Source organism: Sprattus sprattus (assembly GCF_963457725.1).
Source record: "Sprattus sprattus genome assembly, chromosome: 12".
Taxonomy (NCBI): Eukaryota; Metazoa; Chordata; class Actinopteri; order Clupeiformes; family Clupeidae; genus Sprattus; species Sprattus sprattus.
Window position 1 is genome coordinate 23,873,356 of NC_137910.1, and position 15,159 is coordinate 23,888,514.

Here is a 15,159-nt window from a genome sequence, read left to right on the forward strand (position 1 = left end):
GTTTTTTTTTCTACGCGTTAGCATAACCTATCAATAATGCTCTAGAGTGCTTCAGTTAAGACCCATAATCCTGGGCAACACTCGTTTTGCGTATACACAACTAACCGAGTCAATGTAGACATATAAAAGTCGTGTAGATAGCTTAAATCATATAAAATATGTCCCACTAAGCTTCCGAGACGGCGCCATCTTTGTTCGATGTATACCGGTATTCTATCTATACCTGTCCATCAACGTATAAAGCCCGCCCTTACAATTTGAATGGTCAGATCACTTTTCGGGGCCGTTTAAACCCTCCCAACTAACTCGACTCCAGACTGAATCTCCAGACCAAAAATTTTGTGGGCGGAGTTCAGGCTGGTATCCAGGCTAGTTTGCCTCCCTATCTCTCTGCATTTAAAGTTTAAAGAGGCTTAATGATTCCAGTGCCTCTGTTGCCTCGGTAACCCTTTGTTGTGTCACTGCACCAAGCCCATGCTCTACAAACCATTGTACTATCTCAGTACTAATGAACTGATCATTTACAATAGATATTCGGCAGCTTTTTATCATCCTCGACGATTACATTACCTATCTGCCAAAGACTGCTTTTTTTTTTTTGCAAGTCAGTGGACAACGGAAGTAACAGCACTACAAATGTCAGTGGATGTGCTCGACAATTTTTCTCCCCCCCTGTGCCCACCTCTATCCCCTCTAACCCCTAACAGCGGCCGTGGTGCATTTAATATTTGCCAGATCAACTCCAGAGGGACCAGGCTTTGTTTTCTCCTTTAATCCCTTCTCCTTTGATATAGCCAGAGATGCAGACAGGCCAACCTCTGCAGGTGACCGATCAGCCTCAGCAATGACAGCCATCTAAAGCGCTCCACAGCAATTTCCTTTAAAGCCATCGCCTCTGTCCTTGGCAGCACAAGCAACTCCTGAAAATCCTATTGGTCAGTGACTGGCTGGTGTAGTACAGCACCAATGGTGCTGTTTTCCCTTTAAGTTCAGACTGACTATAGTTTGCTTACATGTGTTTTGCGGCGTCTTTTTCCTCAGTTTTGGCACCAGACACTGTTCCGCTAAGCCACATTGCTTGGTTTCTGCTTGTTTCCTTTCGAAGCCGTAATGCCAATAATTAATTCTTCTCATATCCTCTGACAGAGCATCTGACTCCCCTGAGTTGCTCACGCCCGCTTGCGTTAAAATTAGAGAGGTGAGCTGTGGCAGGGCTCTAATTATATGTCAAAATATCAGCAGAGCGGCCAAATGTAATTAAATCTCCCTTATCATTGTCTATGGGATGTTGAACGCCATAAAAAAATCACCTAAGGAAACACTTACCTCTCACTTTCCTGATGCTGTGTGTCAAATCATATCACTGTAGCGTTGCTTTTTTTGCCATTTGGTGCCATTAACTTATACAGTAGCATTTTCTTCCTGGGCCCCTCATTTGACAGGAACTGTCTTAGCTCCCTTCAAACGCGGTGGTTGTTACACAACACAACACAACACAACACACCACAACACAACACAACACAACACAACACAACACACCACAACACAACACAAGCAGGTTAATTTGAGCGGAAAAACACAGCCGGGGTGCTGACTTGTTGTTAGGATGTGAAGTATGTTTCATTCATGTACCATTAGCGGTATATGCTAGGGAGATGATTTCATTTCCCCTGTTTGGGAACAAGGTTCAACAGTCCTGATGAGAGAAGATACAATGTATGATTGAACTGCACACACATATGCACACACACTCATCCATATACATGTACGAATCAATTTATACACACACACACACACACACAGACACTAATGTTCATGACAGTCCATGTTATACCTTTAATTATTCCTGTTGTGAACAATCAGCGTGATTTTTAGGCACATCACTTATGAGACCTAGGCGCGTGCTTCTAACTCAGGCATTGATATTTACATCCTAACCCTCTATTGACCACATTAATGCACACTGCATTACAATACAATATATTTTTATGACACATTTAGTTGTTGTTATTATTTGGTTGAAACTGATGTTATTGCTAATTAGTTGTACTGCACAGAACAATTACATGCTGTCATAGAGCGACAGCAGAATACATCTCCTGTGCTACAAAGAGCTATGATTCTGAAAAATGCACCAGCATACCTAAAACACATCCTTGTGACATGTTCCAATGTGGGAATTTGGGGTTTGTTTTCTGCCTGTGGAGTTCTGGTCCACTTCTCTGGGCTGCAAGATGTCCGTGTCTCAGACAGGCAACAGCTGACCCATCTCTCTCATGTGAGAATATTGCTGGGGCTCTTGTGGACCAAGCTCATTATCGATGTCCAGATTTCTCACCACAGGCTGCTCTGTGCAAAGGTGTGTGTGTGTGTGTGTGAGTGTGTGTGAGCGTGTGTATGTGTGTGTGTCGTGGTGAGAAGGTGTGGATCCGGTGTCCCTTGTTAATCCAGCCTTACAAAGTCAAGTGACATGTACAGAGTTTCTGCACTGCCGGTTCCTATTCAACCAAGCGGGTCAGAGAAGGGCTTTATGGGGAGTCTCAGTGATCAGTAATACAGTGATCCGAAGAAACATCCTGTTAATGAGAGGCACCAGTACTAGTACAGGTGTAGTCCTCCTAGCTCAGCTAGTTCAGGGAGGAAGTGTCTAATCTAAGGTCACATGTCTGTATTTCTGATATGCATGTATGTAATAAGCGTATGTAATTCATATAGTTTTTGTTGTGTTGTTTATCTTCATTTAAAATGAAATAGTGGAAAATGCATTAACTGCAGAAAGAGACAGATTATGAAAGTGGTTATAGTTCACAGAAGCATGCGTATTGAATCAGGAGATGATATCCCCCAGTCTCTATTCATAAATCCCAATTCAAGACTTTTTATACCCCAGCTGGATGGCTTCACTGTCGCTGTCCTGCCTCCATTTGTTATAATTAAACAAAGTGACTGATCACTGAGACTTGCTCTTTAGCGTAGGTTTGCTGACATACACACAACCTGGAGTAAGTGAATGCAGTGCAGTCTGGGGGCTTCCTAATAATCTCAGGGAATGAATAAGTATTGGCGTGGCAGTGATATAATTGTCAAGAGAAGTGGCTTCTTGTCTTCACTCTCGTCTGGCCCGATCGATTCTGTATTAACCACTCCGCTGGGGAGAAGGGTTTGGCCTCACCTGCATCTGTTGCAGGCACAAACTCTTGGGAGCATGTGAAACATCTCTTTAGATGTGTTTGTGTGTTTGTGTTTGGGGGGGGTGGGGGGGAGAAGAGACATGTGCATCTTTATACAATGCTTGTGTCTATACAGACTGTATATTTATACACTTGTAAGTAGAGTTGTATGCTATGCTGTTGGACTTCCCATCATATACACACAGACACACAATATGTTCATCTGAGTCATTTGAAAGGGCAGTGGACTGGACCTCAATAGCACATTTTGCAACTAGGTGAATAGAGGCAGCTGGTGTGCCAGTCATTTTACCAAGGTGTGTGATTTGAATTTAAATGGAATGCCAGCTGTTATACGGGCTTAAATGATATCACACGGCCGATATCTGTTGCAGTCTGTTACACAGAGTAAAAGTCTAGGTATGTGGAATTGAGGAAACGCGTTGTCTTTGGTTCTGGCTGCCACAGGGTGAGACAAAATGGGCTTCTACCACCAGTGCGTTTTCATAGGGTGGTGCGTTGTTATGGTGGGATTTCGGCAACACCTAATATCTCATCTAAATTAAACCAAGTGCCTGAGAATAATTAAAAACATTGTCATGCTTGTAGACGCTATGAATTTGTACGGAATGGGTACTTGTCAATGTGGAAAAAAGAGAGAATTTTCTCCCTGTCGTGTACTGTGTGAGCAGAACCTCCCCCCTCCTCCGTAGCAGCAGGAGAGGAGAACAGAGTATCAATCTGATGCCGTCCGCCGTTTCCAGGCTGAAATTTTCCCTTAGGAAGCGTCCAAAAGCTTATAATTACAACAGCTAGGGGGAAAGATCAACCAAAGGGGCAGATAATAAAAAATAACAACCTCCGGGAAAGGAGAAGAAAATACGAGTCATTTTCGGAAGGAAAAAAACGTACGCGGTCTCCAGTTTCGGTTGGAAAAGTCCGGGTAAAGATGTTTTGCCTTTTGCATTTTTCATGCTATGTTTACCGCCAAGATGTTTGATCGGCTGGTTGTTTTTTTCTGTATTTGTTTTATTATCTGTTTGAAACGCATATGTTTTTAAGAAAAATGGCGTGTGGAAGAATTGAATCATTCAGCAGCATCGCGTTTGGACAGCTCCACAGTGGCTCTGCTCACCGTCAGAACTAGCGATAAATACTCAGTCCTAAATTGCCGGCTGTTCTGACTTGTATGTCATCTTATTTTCAGATTCAATATAAGTAGATTAGACGCAGTGTTTGGGGATTGTAATCTAGACAGATTTTCAAAAGCCCTTTTAAATCGAACTATGGAACAGAATTAATATTCTTTGCCCTCCTCTCCTTGCAGGAACGATTCTTGGGGAACCTGGTCCTCCAGAGGATGTAAAACCGTGCTTACCGATGCATCCCATACTAAATGCTTATGTGATCGTGTATCTACCTTCGCCATTTTGGCTCAACAACCACCAGAAATAGTAAGTGAGGTTCAGTTTGCTTTTGATGTAACAGATTGGTTGCTTGGATTGTATTACGTGGGTTAGTGCCTTAGCGAGAGCTTCATTGTAATGCATAGCGTGCCGTTATAAATTGTTACTTCATCTGAAGGACGCCAAGTGTGTTGTGCCCACTAGCATCAGTATCCGCCTGTGTTGATTTTGATAAGGATCTCCATTCTTCCACACAAGAGTATGCATTACCCTGCGCCTGTGTGTGTGTGTGTGTGTGTGTGTGTGTGAGTGTGTTTGTGTGTGTGTGCCTGCGTGTTTATGTCAATGTATCCTGTATGCAGTACACATTCATATGCACTCTGGGTCCATATCAGACATCTTAGTTGTGTTTTAGCCATGTCCTCCTCTGATGAGTGTGTTGGTGTGCACTTGGCCTCTGAGTGGGCTATAGGCAAGAGGAATTGCTAACTCAAGAAAGCAATCCTGTGCATGCAAGAGCTTGTTATTCATCACCACAGCACACTAATTTGATATCACAGTCATGGTATGGTGGCCCTAGTAAAGCAGATCTTGCTGGTTGCTGCAGAGATTGTTCTGTAACAGGTGACAAAATGGGGTCTGGTTTTTCTTTTTTCTTTCCTCCCCTCCTGTGATGTTTTTGTAAATGTTGGTAGACATTATATCGGGTTCTGTGGCTGAGATGACAGAAATGACAGTGTTGTCTTTTTCCCTACATGCAGTAAGTGAAGTTAAATAACTCAGATCATTTTAATGCACTGCTGATCTGTCATGATGACTTGTGGCTCCTGGAAGGAGAGGCGGTGAGAAGGAGACCTATGTCAGGTGGAATTCAGTGGAGGAGACCCATCAATAAAGGCCTAGCAGGCAGATAATGTTGGAGGGTAGCGCTGCAGCTTCTGTTAGCATGATGTGTGAGGGCAATAGAATAGAATACAATAGGAGATAGCGAGGAGACTGGCTCGGGTTTGAGTTTAGGAAACAGCACAGTAATGAGCACGACTGTAAATAACATTTATCAGTCTTTTACGGGTTAGGTTAACATTGTGTTGAGTGATGGCACCATAAGCAGGCCTATTTATTAGATGGATACTCCGTCACATAAGTGTGTTTCGTAATAACCCTATTGTTTATCACCAGCACTGTTTCTTATTACGGTTAGAGCTTTGCTAATGCGGTGTATAACATTCCTTGGCCAGACCCTCCTCATTACATTAATTATATGGACCACTTAGTTAACATTAAAGTTACAGTGAAATGAAGGGTAATGAATACGGATCAGTGATTTATGTGTCACACCTTCACTGGTTGTCTAACTGGAAATACACAGCGCAGGCAGCAGTATTGTTTCATTGCTGCTCACAAGGTAAATAAGTACACAGTGAAACTGGTGGATGAGATTTCAGAATGATGCAGAACACTGATCAACATCTGAACGCAGTGTCATCCTATGCATCTGTGTGGTCTTGTTTATTAATGTAGTATCAGCCATGTTGTGGCTTCTTTGGCATAGCCACCCCCTACCCCCGCTGTGACCATCACATTAAACAAGTCCTCGCTCTCCTTGCTTTTTTTTGTCTCTCTCTCTCTCTCTCTCTCACAGACCATGGAGTACTCAGGGGTTCCGTCTGTGACACTGATTATTGGCTGCGGCCTGTCCTGCCTGGCCTTGATCACGTTGGCAGTGGTCTACGGTGTGCTCTGGAGGTAGGTGCCTTTTAATGAGTACAATGCAGATTGCTTTTTATATGGTCTGCTGGGAAATCTACTGCTCAGCACCTGGCATGGCGTTGCAAGCCCCTTTTTTCCCCAGAGATGCGTCGTAGACATGCTTCAATTTGAATGTCACCAGGCAGTGGAAGTTTATGAAAGCCCACGCCAGTGGAGAAATGCAATCGCTGCTCGCGTGACGTGAACTGATGCTAGCTGTCAATCTCGCCAGATTTATTGACTTGCTCGTGTGCTGCTGTTGTTTTCTTCCAGATACATCAGATCTGAGCGGTCAATCATCTTGATTAACTTCTGTCTGTCCATTATCTGCTCCAACATCCTCATCTTGGTAGGACAGACCCAAACACACAATGCGGTGAGTAGCCATTTACATTTCTAGTCCTATCAAAAGGACAGAGTGTGTTAACATTTAGACATATATTAGGGCTGTCAAGCGATTAAAGAAATTATATTTTTATATAATTACATGCTTTGTGATTTATAATCTAAATGAATTGCATATATCAATTTAGTTTGACTCGCTTGATATATATGTAATGTGTATGCAGAGAGAAGATAGAATAAGTTATGCAAATTGTATTTGTGCACTGGTGTTGTTTTGTCTGCGCTATATCTACACTGAGCTGGTTTGTATGCTTTGCTGAAACCTGCATTGCTTTCACAAGCTATTTCTGGCTATGTGTTCAGTGTGAATGTGAAATGTGTGTATGTGAAATGTGTGTGTGTGTGTGTGTGTGTGTGTGTGTGTGTATGTGTGAAATGTGGCCTAGCCCTCCAGGCTTTGTTGGATTGTTTGACAGCTGTGAAGCTAGGGTGTTGTTCGCTTTCACATGCCACGTTGATGCTGCTGCCTTATAGCAGTCTTGAGTCTGTGTGCCACAGAAGGGTCTAATCTTCAGCACTGAAAAAAGACTATTGTGTCACAAATTACGTCAAGATGGATGCCCCAGATTCCAATTTTTTTCCAGAGCTGTGTCCTACCTACCTGTCCAGATGTTAAGGCTTTACAGCGGTCATACTTTACACGATACACAAATTCGACAAATGTCACTAAAAGCTGACTTTATATTTAGCTACCCAGATAAAATGTATCTCTGTACAGCTTGTGGCGAATAACAGTGTTTTTTTCCCAAGCTTTGGCTATTCTCTGCATGAGTAGGGGCCAACGAGAAGGATTAAGGTGATCCATTTGGGATAAGGAGGTCACCTCAGTAACATCGCGTTTTAGGCTAGATCAATACAAAAAGTGCAAAAGGTGCACCGCATTGATTCAGGGATTGGAGCCATCTGCTTATGGCAAAGGACCAGTGCTCGGTTGACAGCGGGCCTGTTTCTTGTTTGGAGATATGTGCCAAGTCATTGTGTATATTTTTGATGATGTAGTCAGTGTTGGATATTTCCCCTTCTCATGCCATCTCAAGGTTCAGGGAATAGAGATAATGTGGTGTATGTGGTCAGACATTATGATTAAACCTGAATCCACTACGAAAGCGGAAAAGGGTTGTCTGAAAAACATCCTAGGTGAAAAACGGGTTTCTTCGAGATAGAAAAGATGGAATTACTTGATGAAACGGCAATGTTTCCATCATCCCAGAGCATGATCCATCTGAAATGTATGACCCCATCATTAACCAAGTTGAATGGGTATGCGGCCAAAATACCTCATATCATCCTGGACAGAAATGCTTGATTTAGGGGTTTAGCTTGACATTATAGGTGTTTTAAATGATGGAGGTCCTCAGCGATGAACGTGTTGGCTGCAGGTGATCTAATGCCTTGCCTTAATGGAACCGACCGCCGGACTCAGGAGCAGTTTGCAGGCCTTTGATACCTTCCTCACGTCTCGTTGCTCCGAACTGCTTTAGCGGAACACCCCTCCGCCATCCCGTCCCCCAAAATCATTTCATTTGGTGCACAAGGGGCATAGGGATTACTCCCAAAACCTATTGAACTTTTTCATTAAACCAAAAGACAGTCTGCAAATGTGGATAAAGGAGAGACCACTCCATTCAGCCCAGCAGATTTATTCAGGCATCATCCCAGAACAGGGCAGAATTAAATAACTCCAACTTGCAAAGTAGTAATAGACGGGGAAAACAACTCTATTCAAACGCCGCACATATTGTTGTGGCGGCCCTGAGTCTCTCTGTGCCATTTCCAAGCTAATTTAATATGGACTCTGCATCCTGTTGGCCAGGGATCTGTTACAATCCTTTTGGGTTTATTTGTTTGTCTTAATACAGCGAAGAGATCTCTCGATCAGATGTACATGAACGCTTAAACACACCATTAACACTCCTTGGTTCATGGTCTACTCTGTAGCCAATTGTGCTGTTGTCTTACTGTCGATGATAATGGCGACACGATGGCCGTATTTGCAATGGGTTTCTGAGAATGTGTGTGGATCATTTTTATATTTTTTCCCAAAATTGAATCATGGCAGAGAAGCTGCAGCAAAAGAGTTACAGTGATCATTTAATCTTCTGATTGACAATTTCCCTCAGTTGATGGTTACTGATCAATGTGCCATCACCTCTCAGTTTGACCTCCAGAATAGATGCTGGGTCTTCTTCATTGGAAAAAGAAACCTGGTATGGAAAGGTTGAGAATGCAGTCCTTTTTGGAGACCATGAATGCAGTCCTTTGTGTCTTCCATGAAAAAAGTTTGTAACATTTATATTGCTTTTTTATTTCAGACTGGACTTGGCAATATTGGTTTGATGGTTTGGGTAGATTGTAATGTTTCTTTTCAGGTCATTTCTGTTGGTGCAGGATGTCCCAGGGGCATGTAGTGGCACTATTTTACCTGTATACCTCACTACTGTTAAGCCACAAAAGTAAATGTCAATGTGAAATAGTGGAGATGCTTATTTTACCCCACTTCATTCGGAAGAAGTGTTTCAGTAGCAATTCAGAGATTTGCTTCTGGGGTCTACAAAAAACCCAAAAGGGAGCTCTTTAGGGGATGAAGATTTTCTGTCGATCCTGTGATGCGGTTCGCATACGTAAACCCATTCATTGTAAAGACATTGAAATGATCAAAGCTTAAAAACAATGTAACTTGTGCCTTTTTACTCTTAAGAAGATCAAATGAGATGAGAGCCCTCGATTAGAGACTACTTTGACTACTTTGAAAGAGCTTTTGTTAATATCACACTGAGGTACCAGAATTGCTTTGAATTACAGGGCACTTTCTTAAGAAAACCATACTACTGAGTCTAGCAACTGTAAGGGCAATGACGTCAGAAGGGTAGCAAAATGCTATTTTGCTGTTTGAAATGTGTCATTACCGGAGCACAAGTTTGATTGACTCTTGGAACCTCTTCACAGGACATCCATTCATGTTTTATGTCCTGACCGGAAATACAGCCAATGACCTCATTTATGCAGACAAAATGAGAAAAAAAGTTTATCCTCAGCAGCCCTTACAAGCTTGTCTGGTAAATGATGTTTTTTTTTTGGAGGTTCATTGCTTTAACAATGCTAATAAGCGCATTAACCTAAGCGGAGGGCTTTCGCTCGTGCTCAAGGCGATTGTTATTGGTCGGCTGCCTACATGGTAGCCATGCCGTGTGAGTCAACAGTCGAGAGGAGTGACACATCACTCCGTCAAGCAGACATTTCATTACGGGCATATCCACGGGCACCCACGGGTACATCAGCAGCCATTTCAGGGAAGCCAGTGCACTTACCACATGTGTGAAGAAAAGCACCTGCATGCACAGGGCCTGCAGCTCCACCATCAAGCCTGTTCATATCAAGCTCTCTGCAGGCTCACACATGGAGCTAAATAGCCTCAGTGCTGGTGTGTGTATTCACTGTCATTAAGATTGCTAGCAGGAGAGCTATGGATGATATGCATGTTGAGGAAATGTACACTCAACTCACTCAGTCAAATAGGTAAAGGCAGAAGTAGAGAAGGTTGCGGCGTGATTTGCAGCAGACAGTAAAAAAAGAAATAATTGTGGAACTAACTCTGATAGAAGACACATGTTTGTTCTTTTTATTGCCCAACAACAGTGCTCTAGCCTCTCCTGAGGGTGAACTCTAAATGCTCTTGTTGTGAGAGCCATTTTGAAATTGCTCCTTTTCTACATCTCTGTCATACTAAGTGTGGTCTGTATTGCAGTTTATTTGCCAAACTGCAACACCACAGCAACTAAATATAGAAAAAAAGAGCATTTGGTCATCAGTCGATTTGTAGAAGGGGGGGGGGGGGGGGGGGGTGTTGTAGAGGGGTTGAAGTCTTGTCCACTCTCCAGATGAATGGAGTTGGAGCTGTGATTTAGTTGTGCTTTGCCTCACTAACCTGACATGGTGGTCACCGAGAGCCTGCAGCCAATCCTCACGCTGAGTTGATTTGAAGGCTTGTCAGCATTTATCAGGCACCCCGTCATCTGGCTTGTTCATTACGGGTGGCATCGTCCAGCGCCCAGTCTGACGACCACCCTAAACCCTAAATAATGACAAAAATCCCTTTAGACATGTGTTAACAGGTTGCACAATCTCCCTTAGCAAAGTCAGATATTTGACATAGGTTTTCATTCATGATCAGCAGAATAGGACATATTATGCAAGATTCCACGCTATTTTGACTGCATTTTTTTAAGGACCATGTATACAGTAATTGCCTTAATTGAGAAAAAAAGTGAAGGGTTATTTCAAAATAACATTCTCAGATGTGGCAGAAATTGTGTTCACCCAGCAGTGCCTGAGCACAAGCCATTTACTGAGCTGCTCATCCATAGTGCCCTTCAACTAAGAACAAATAAGGGTGGGAAAAAAGGTTTAATTGACCAGCTCTGGGTGCACAAAATAATGCTCTACCTTTTATCTTGGCCAGCATCTCACCACATCTCTCCAAGGTAGTGGAATCTGTCACCAGCTTCCTGTTAGAGGGGGAGTTTGGAACTAAACATGGCAACCAGCACTCAAGCTATTAGATGAATGAAAGCCAGTGGGCACTAGGCTGCATCCATCCTGTCTCCATGGTGCTGTAGCTAAGCTCCTCCAAGCCAACATGTTTATTATTAGCTTTTCTCTTGCCTGCCATAGAAATAACACTCGGGCAATAATGCTTCGCTGAAATGTTGGATTATTCCACAGCTAGATGAAGGTGTGGACTGGGCGCTGCCCTGTGTGTGGCGTGGTGTGGTTAATTACTGTGACAGTGTGTCTCTATGCACCCGTGTGTGTGTAACTGGCTCTGCCGCTGATGGCTTTTGGGGCAGCGCAGAGAAATCATCTCTTTGTTGTCTAGGTGTCCGTGGGGAGCGGTGTCTGTCTGTAGCGTCACCTTCGTCTGTCTCGTTGGGTCTCGCTCTCTCTATTTCTCTCTCTCTCTCTCTGTCTGTCTGTCTGTTGGTTTCCCAAGCCAGCCAGGCAAATGAGGGAAACCAATGAGGCACGTCTGGCTCGTTGTCTAGAAGGGTTTGAGAAAAAGAGAGGAATCTGGCCCTGACCGTCAGCGATATGCCATTACAATAGAGCTTGTCAAGCTTAGACACCCTCCTTTTAAACGCTCTCAGTCAAGCCTAGCAGATACACAAACACAGCAGGCCTCCATTTCTTTATTTCAAAAGATGTGACCTGTCTGTGATGTATTCATATCTACTCATTTACTTTTATAAATGAGAGATTTCAGTTTTCAATTTGTAATTAACTTGCCAAAAAAATCTAACAAACATTTTCTAACACTCTGTGTAAAATCACCTCTACAACACAATAATGTGCAGGAAGGTGAAGGGGTCTGAATGCTTCCTGAATCCACATTGTGATCAACTTGAACAAAGGGTGGTGATGAGTTTTAATCCATGATCCCACCTTTAGCTCACCTAACCCTCTCTCATTCTCCCACCTGGCGATGCCTGATGCCCTCCTTGTTGTAACTAAGCACTAAGATTAAAAGGAGGGCGATGTGACTGTTGACAGACACGGAGAGGCGGCTAATAGAGATTAGCTTGCATTGAGCCCATTAGAAATGGCATAAGTATGAGACGGTTTGTAGCGGTGGGTAACCCAAACCCATGTCGACTGGGCTAAATCTGGCTAATGGAGCCTTATCCAAGTCAGGCGACTTTGCCAGCTTTGTGTTCACGGTGCTGTTAAGTGGAAGACTTCTCAGCTCTGATGGAACGTTTTTTTTTAGACCTCTACAGGACATGTATTATTAAGTCTGGTTTGGTTGTTTATAGTTAAGAGGTTTATAGACTCATTACACTTTGACTATGGAAGCCCCTTGTGTTTTTCTGTTGTGGGTTCATAACTTCTACATTTTACAGAGGACATGCTGTGTACGTTTTTAGTATGGTCTTACAGAGCTGAGCCTGTATCAGTGATGTGACTCATTTATAAACGTAAACGTTTAAATCTGTGTTCTCTGGAGGCTACGGAATTGGAGTTCAAAACCAATGGGCTGGCTTGCTATTTGCATGCTTCTTTTTTCAAAGGATATTTGATTTCTGTGGTATAAATAAGTAATGGTTTGTACCACCAGGCCGCACTTTACTAGATGTCCCGGAGAAAAGTGAAATGTACTTGTCTCTTCCAGCCCCGCAGCATTAATACTTAAGGGCGCTCACTCCTCTACCCTAGTAAAAGTACGCACAACAGTGTCGCCTCTGGTTTCTCACAAGAAGGCAAGTTGTAATGAATAACCTGAATCCGATGCATTGAGACATTCGAAAGGGAAGGAGCGAGGTTTCCCTTTCTTTCTTTATTTCACATGTTCTCTATCAACCCACACCCTAAAGAAATGTATAGGTGAATAATTTGTGGTTTAAAGTGTTTTTAACCTATTGCTTGCCGAGCAATGATGGAAACGTTCACTCTCAGACGACTGGCAACATATTCATTTTTATGAATATTAACAGATATGGGGGAAGAAATAATTTATATGTAGACAAACATACCAGAGGATACATTGGATATTTCACTGACAGAGGTGGATTCAGGTACAACTTACATTGCAGTTAAACTTGCATACATGTTTTGCATTCAGACTATAGACTATGTTAATACTTGTTTAGGTACAGGCTAAATGTAACAGCCAGAAAGGCAGTATTAACTGACATTAGTGTGCTGTACTCCAGCCTCTTAGAGACTTGTCAGTTTAATTGTCAAGGACAATTAAAAGCTCATTGTTTGTTCCGGTTAGAGCAAAAGGCTTTCAAGATGGCCCGAGAGGGTTTTCCAAGCCCACAATGATTAGACAAAAGCCTTTTGGAATTAGGATTGGGCGGGAGAATTGTCAGGAGCAATAGTATGCAGCCGCTTTTTCGTAGCCGTTAAATGTGGGAACGAGGTTTGTTGTTTATTAAGCGAGGAAAGTGGCTCTCTCAACACAAGTCCCCTTGAGAAGGTAAGGGGGCGAGAGAGGAGGGCATTAGTCTCACGTTCCTTGTCCTCTTAGTCACTCAGGAAGGAGCGAGCAATGTTGATGCGTTAACACGAGGCAAACTCAACCACAGCCTTGCTGTTGTGCTTCACTGTGTGGTTCACTGGCTAACAGTGCCATGCTGGTAGGTGAATTATTAATTCAGTATTCAATAATGCTGTGCATATTCACAGCTTGTGCATCTGTCCGTGAATACGCAAGTCTAAGGCAAATGTAAATGCAACAACTTCTTCGCTATGATATTTCATTTTGTAGAACATATGGTGAACGATGGATGCAGTTCTCTCTCTCTCTCGCACATTTCGTCACGTTTTGTTTATATGTTGGTTTTGCCCAGTGGGCCGTTTCAAATATAGGTGCTGCAATCAGGATTTCTATTTATAGCGCCCCGGAAATGCTTTAAACTCAGACTAAATCCTCCCCAGGAGGCTTCTCCAGGCCCATCCGAGCAGAAGGCGGAGATGCAGTGTGCACACTATCAGATAACACGCCAACAGAACACGAAGGGGAGAGGAGAGGAGAGGAGAGGAGAGGAGAGGAAAGGAAAGGAAAGGAAAGGAGAGGAGAGGAGAAGAGAAGAGAGTACTCTCCATAATCAGGGGCAGTTTGCCAGATCCCTCCCCGCCATACCAATGCAGAATGTGCCAGCATGATGAATGGTTCTGAAACACCAAGGGGTTGAGCTGAATGAATTCCTCCCCTTTCTCGAGGTTGCCGCTTGTGGCAAAGGGAAGATTGGGGGGTGGGGGGTGGATGTGTAGGGGGGGGGGGGGGGGGGGGTTATGGTTCTCTGATTTGCACCTGTATTTTCTGTATTTTTCCCTTCCAAGTGAAACCGCTGTCTTGTAGTTCAAGAGATGAGCAATGAATAAATCATGAACATGCATTGGAGAACACCATGTTAACATAACTTTAGGTCCCTTATGGGATTCTAGAGGATATACAAATTGATTTTTCAAAAGCAACTTAAACAGCAGAAGCCTAACTGTTAAACCCCATACCCCAAGCATACAGTGGGGGTAAAGTGGGCTAACCAGCCCAGACATAGTTTTTCATTGGAATGTCTGGTTTTAACGCGTGTTATCCTGTTTTGGTCTGGTTTAAACACCAACTGAAAACAAATCAGATCAGTTGAGAATCACAGCTATTTTTGTTCATGATTATTAGGTATGTGTTCTTTTCGACACTCCCAAACAAACAGACACCAGAAAAAGGAAAGAGAAGGGTAGACATGGAGGCAGATATTCCTGACAGATCACAAGAGACAGTATCACCCCATGTGGGTGGGTGTTGTATTGTGTGGGTAGTGCAAGCGCATTGCGGAAAGTTTTGAAAGGACAGCTATATTTTATATCAATTCAACATGATGGCTTTTAAAAAAGCAGCATAGAACTACTTTTGGACCTCTGCCGTTTAT

The 15,159-nt window shown here is 43.1% G+C and overlaps 1 protein-coding gene across 2 annotated transcripts in view; it reads left to right on the top strand.

Moving 5' to 3' along the window:
• The window catches only part of adgrb3 (adhesion G protein-coupled receptor B3), a gene marked incomplete at both ends in the record, with an annotated part of 138,723 nt that overhangs the window by 104,068 nt on the left and 19,496 nt on the right, over positions 1-15,159 (top strand). For both annotated transcript variants that reach the window (XM_080848272.1, XM_080848273.1), the window contains 3 exons: positions 4,498-4,624; positions 6,219-6,322; positions 6,599-6,701. In XM_080848272.1, the coding sequence (XP_080704398.1) occupies positions 4,498-4,624; positions 6,219-6,322; positions 6,599-6,701 (334 nt within the window). The remainder of the gene's footprint in view (positions 1-4,497; positions 4,625-6,218; positions 6,323-6,598; positions 6,702-15,159) is intronic.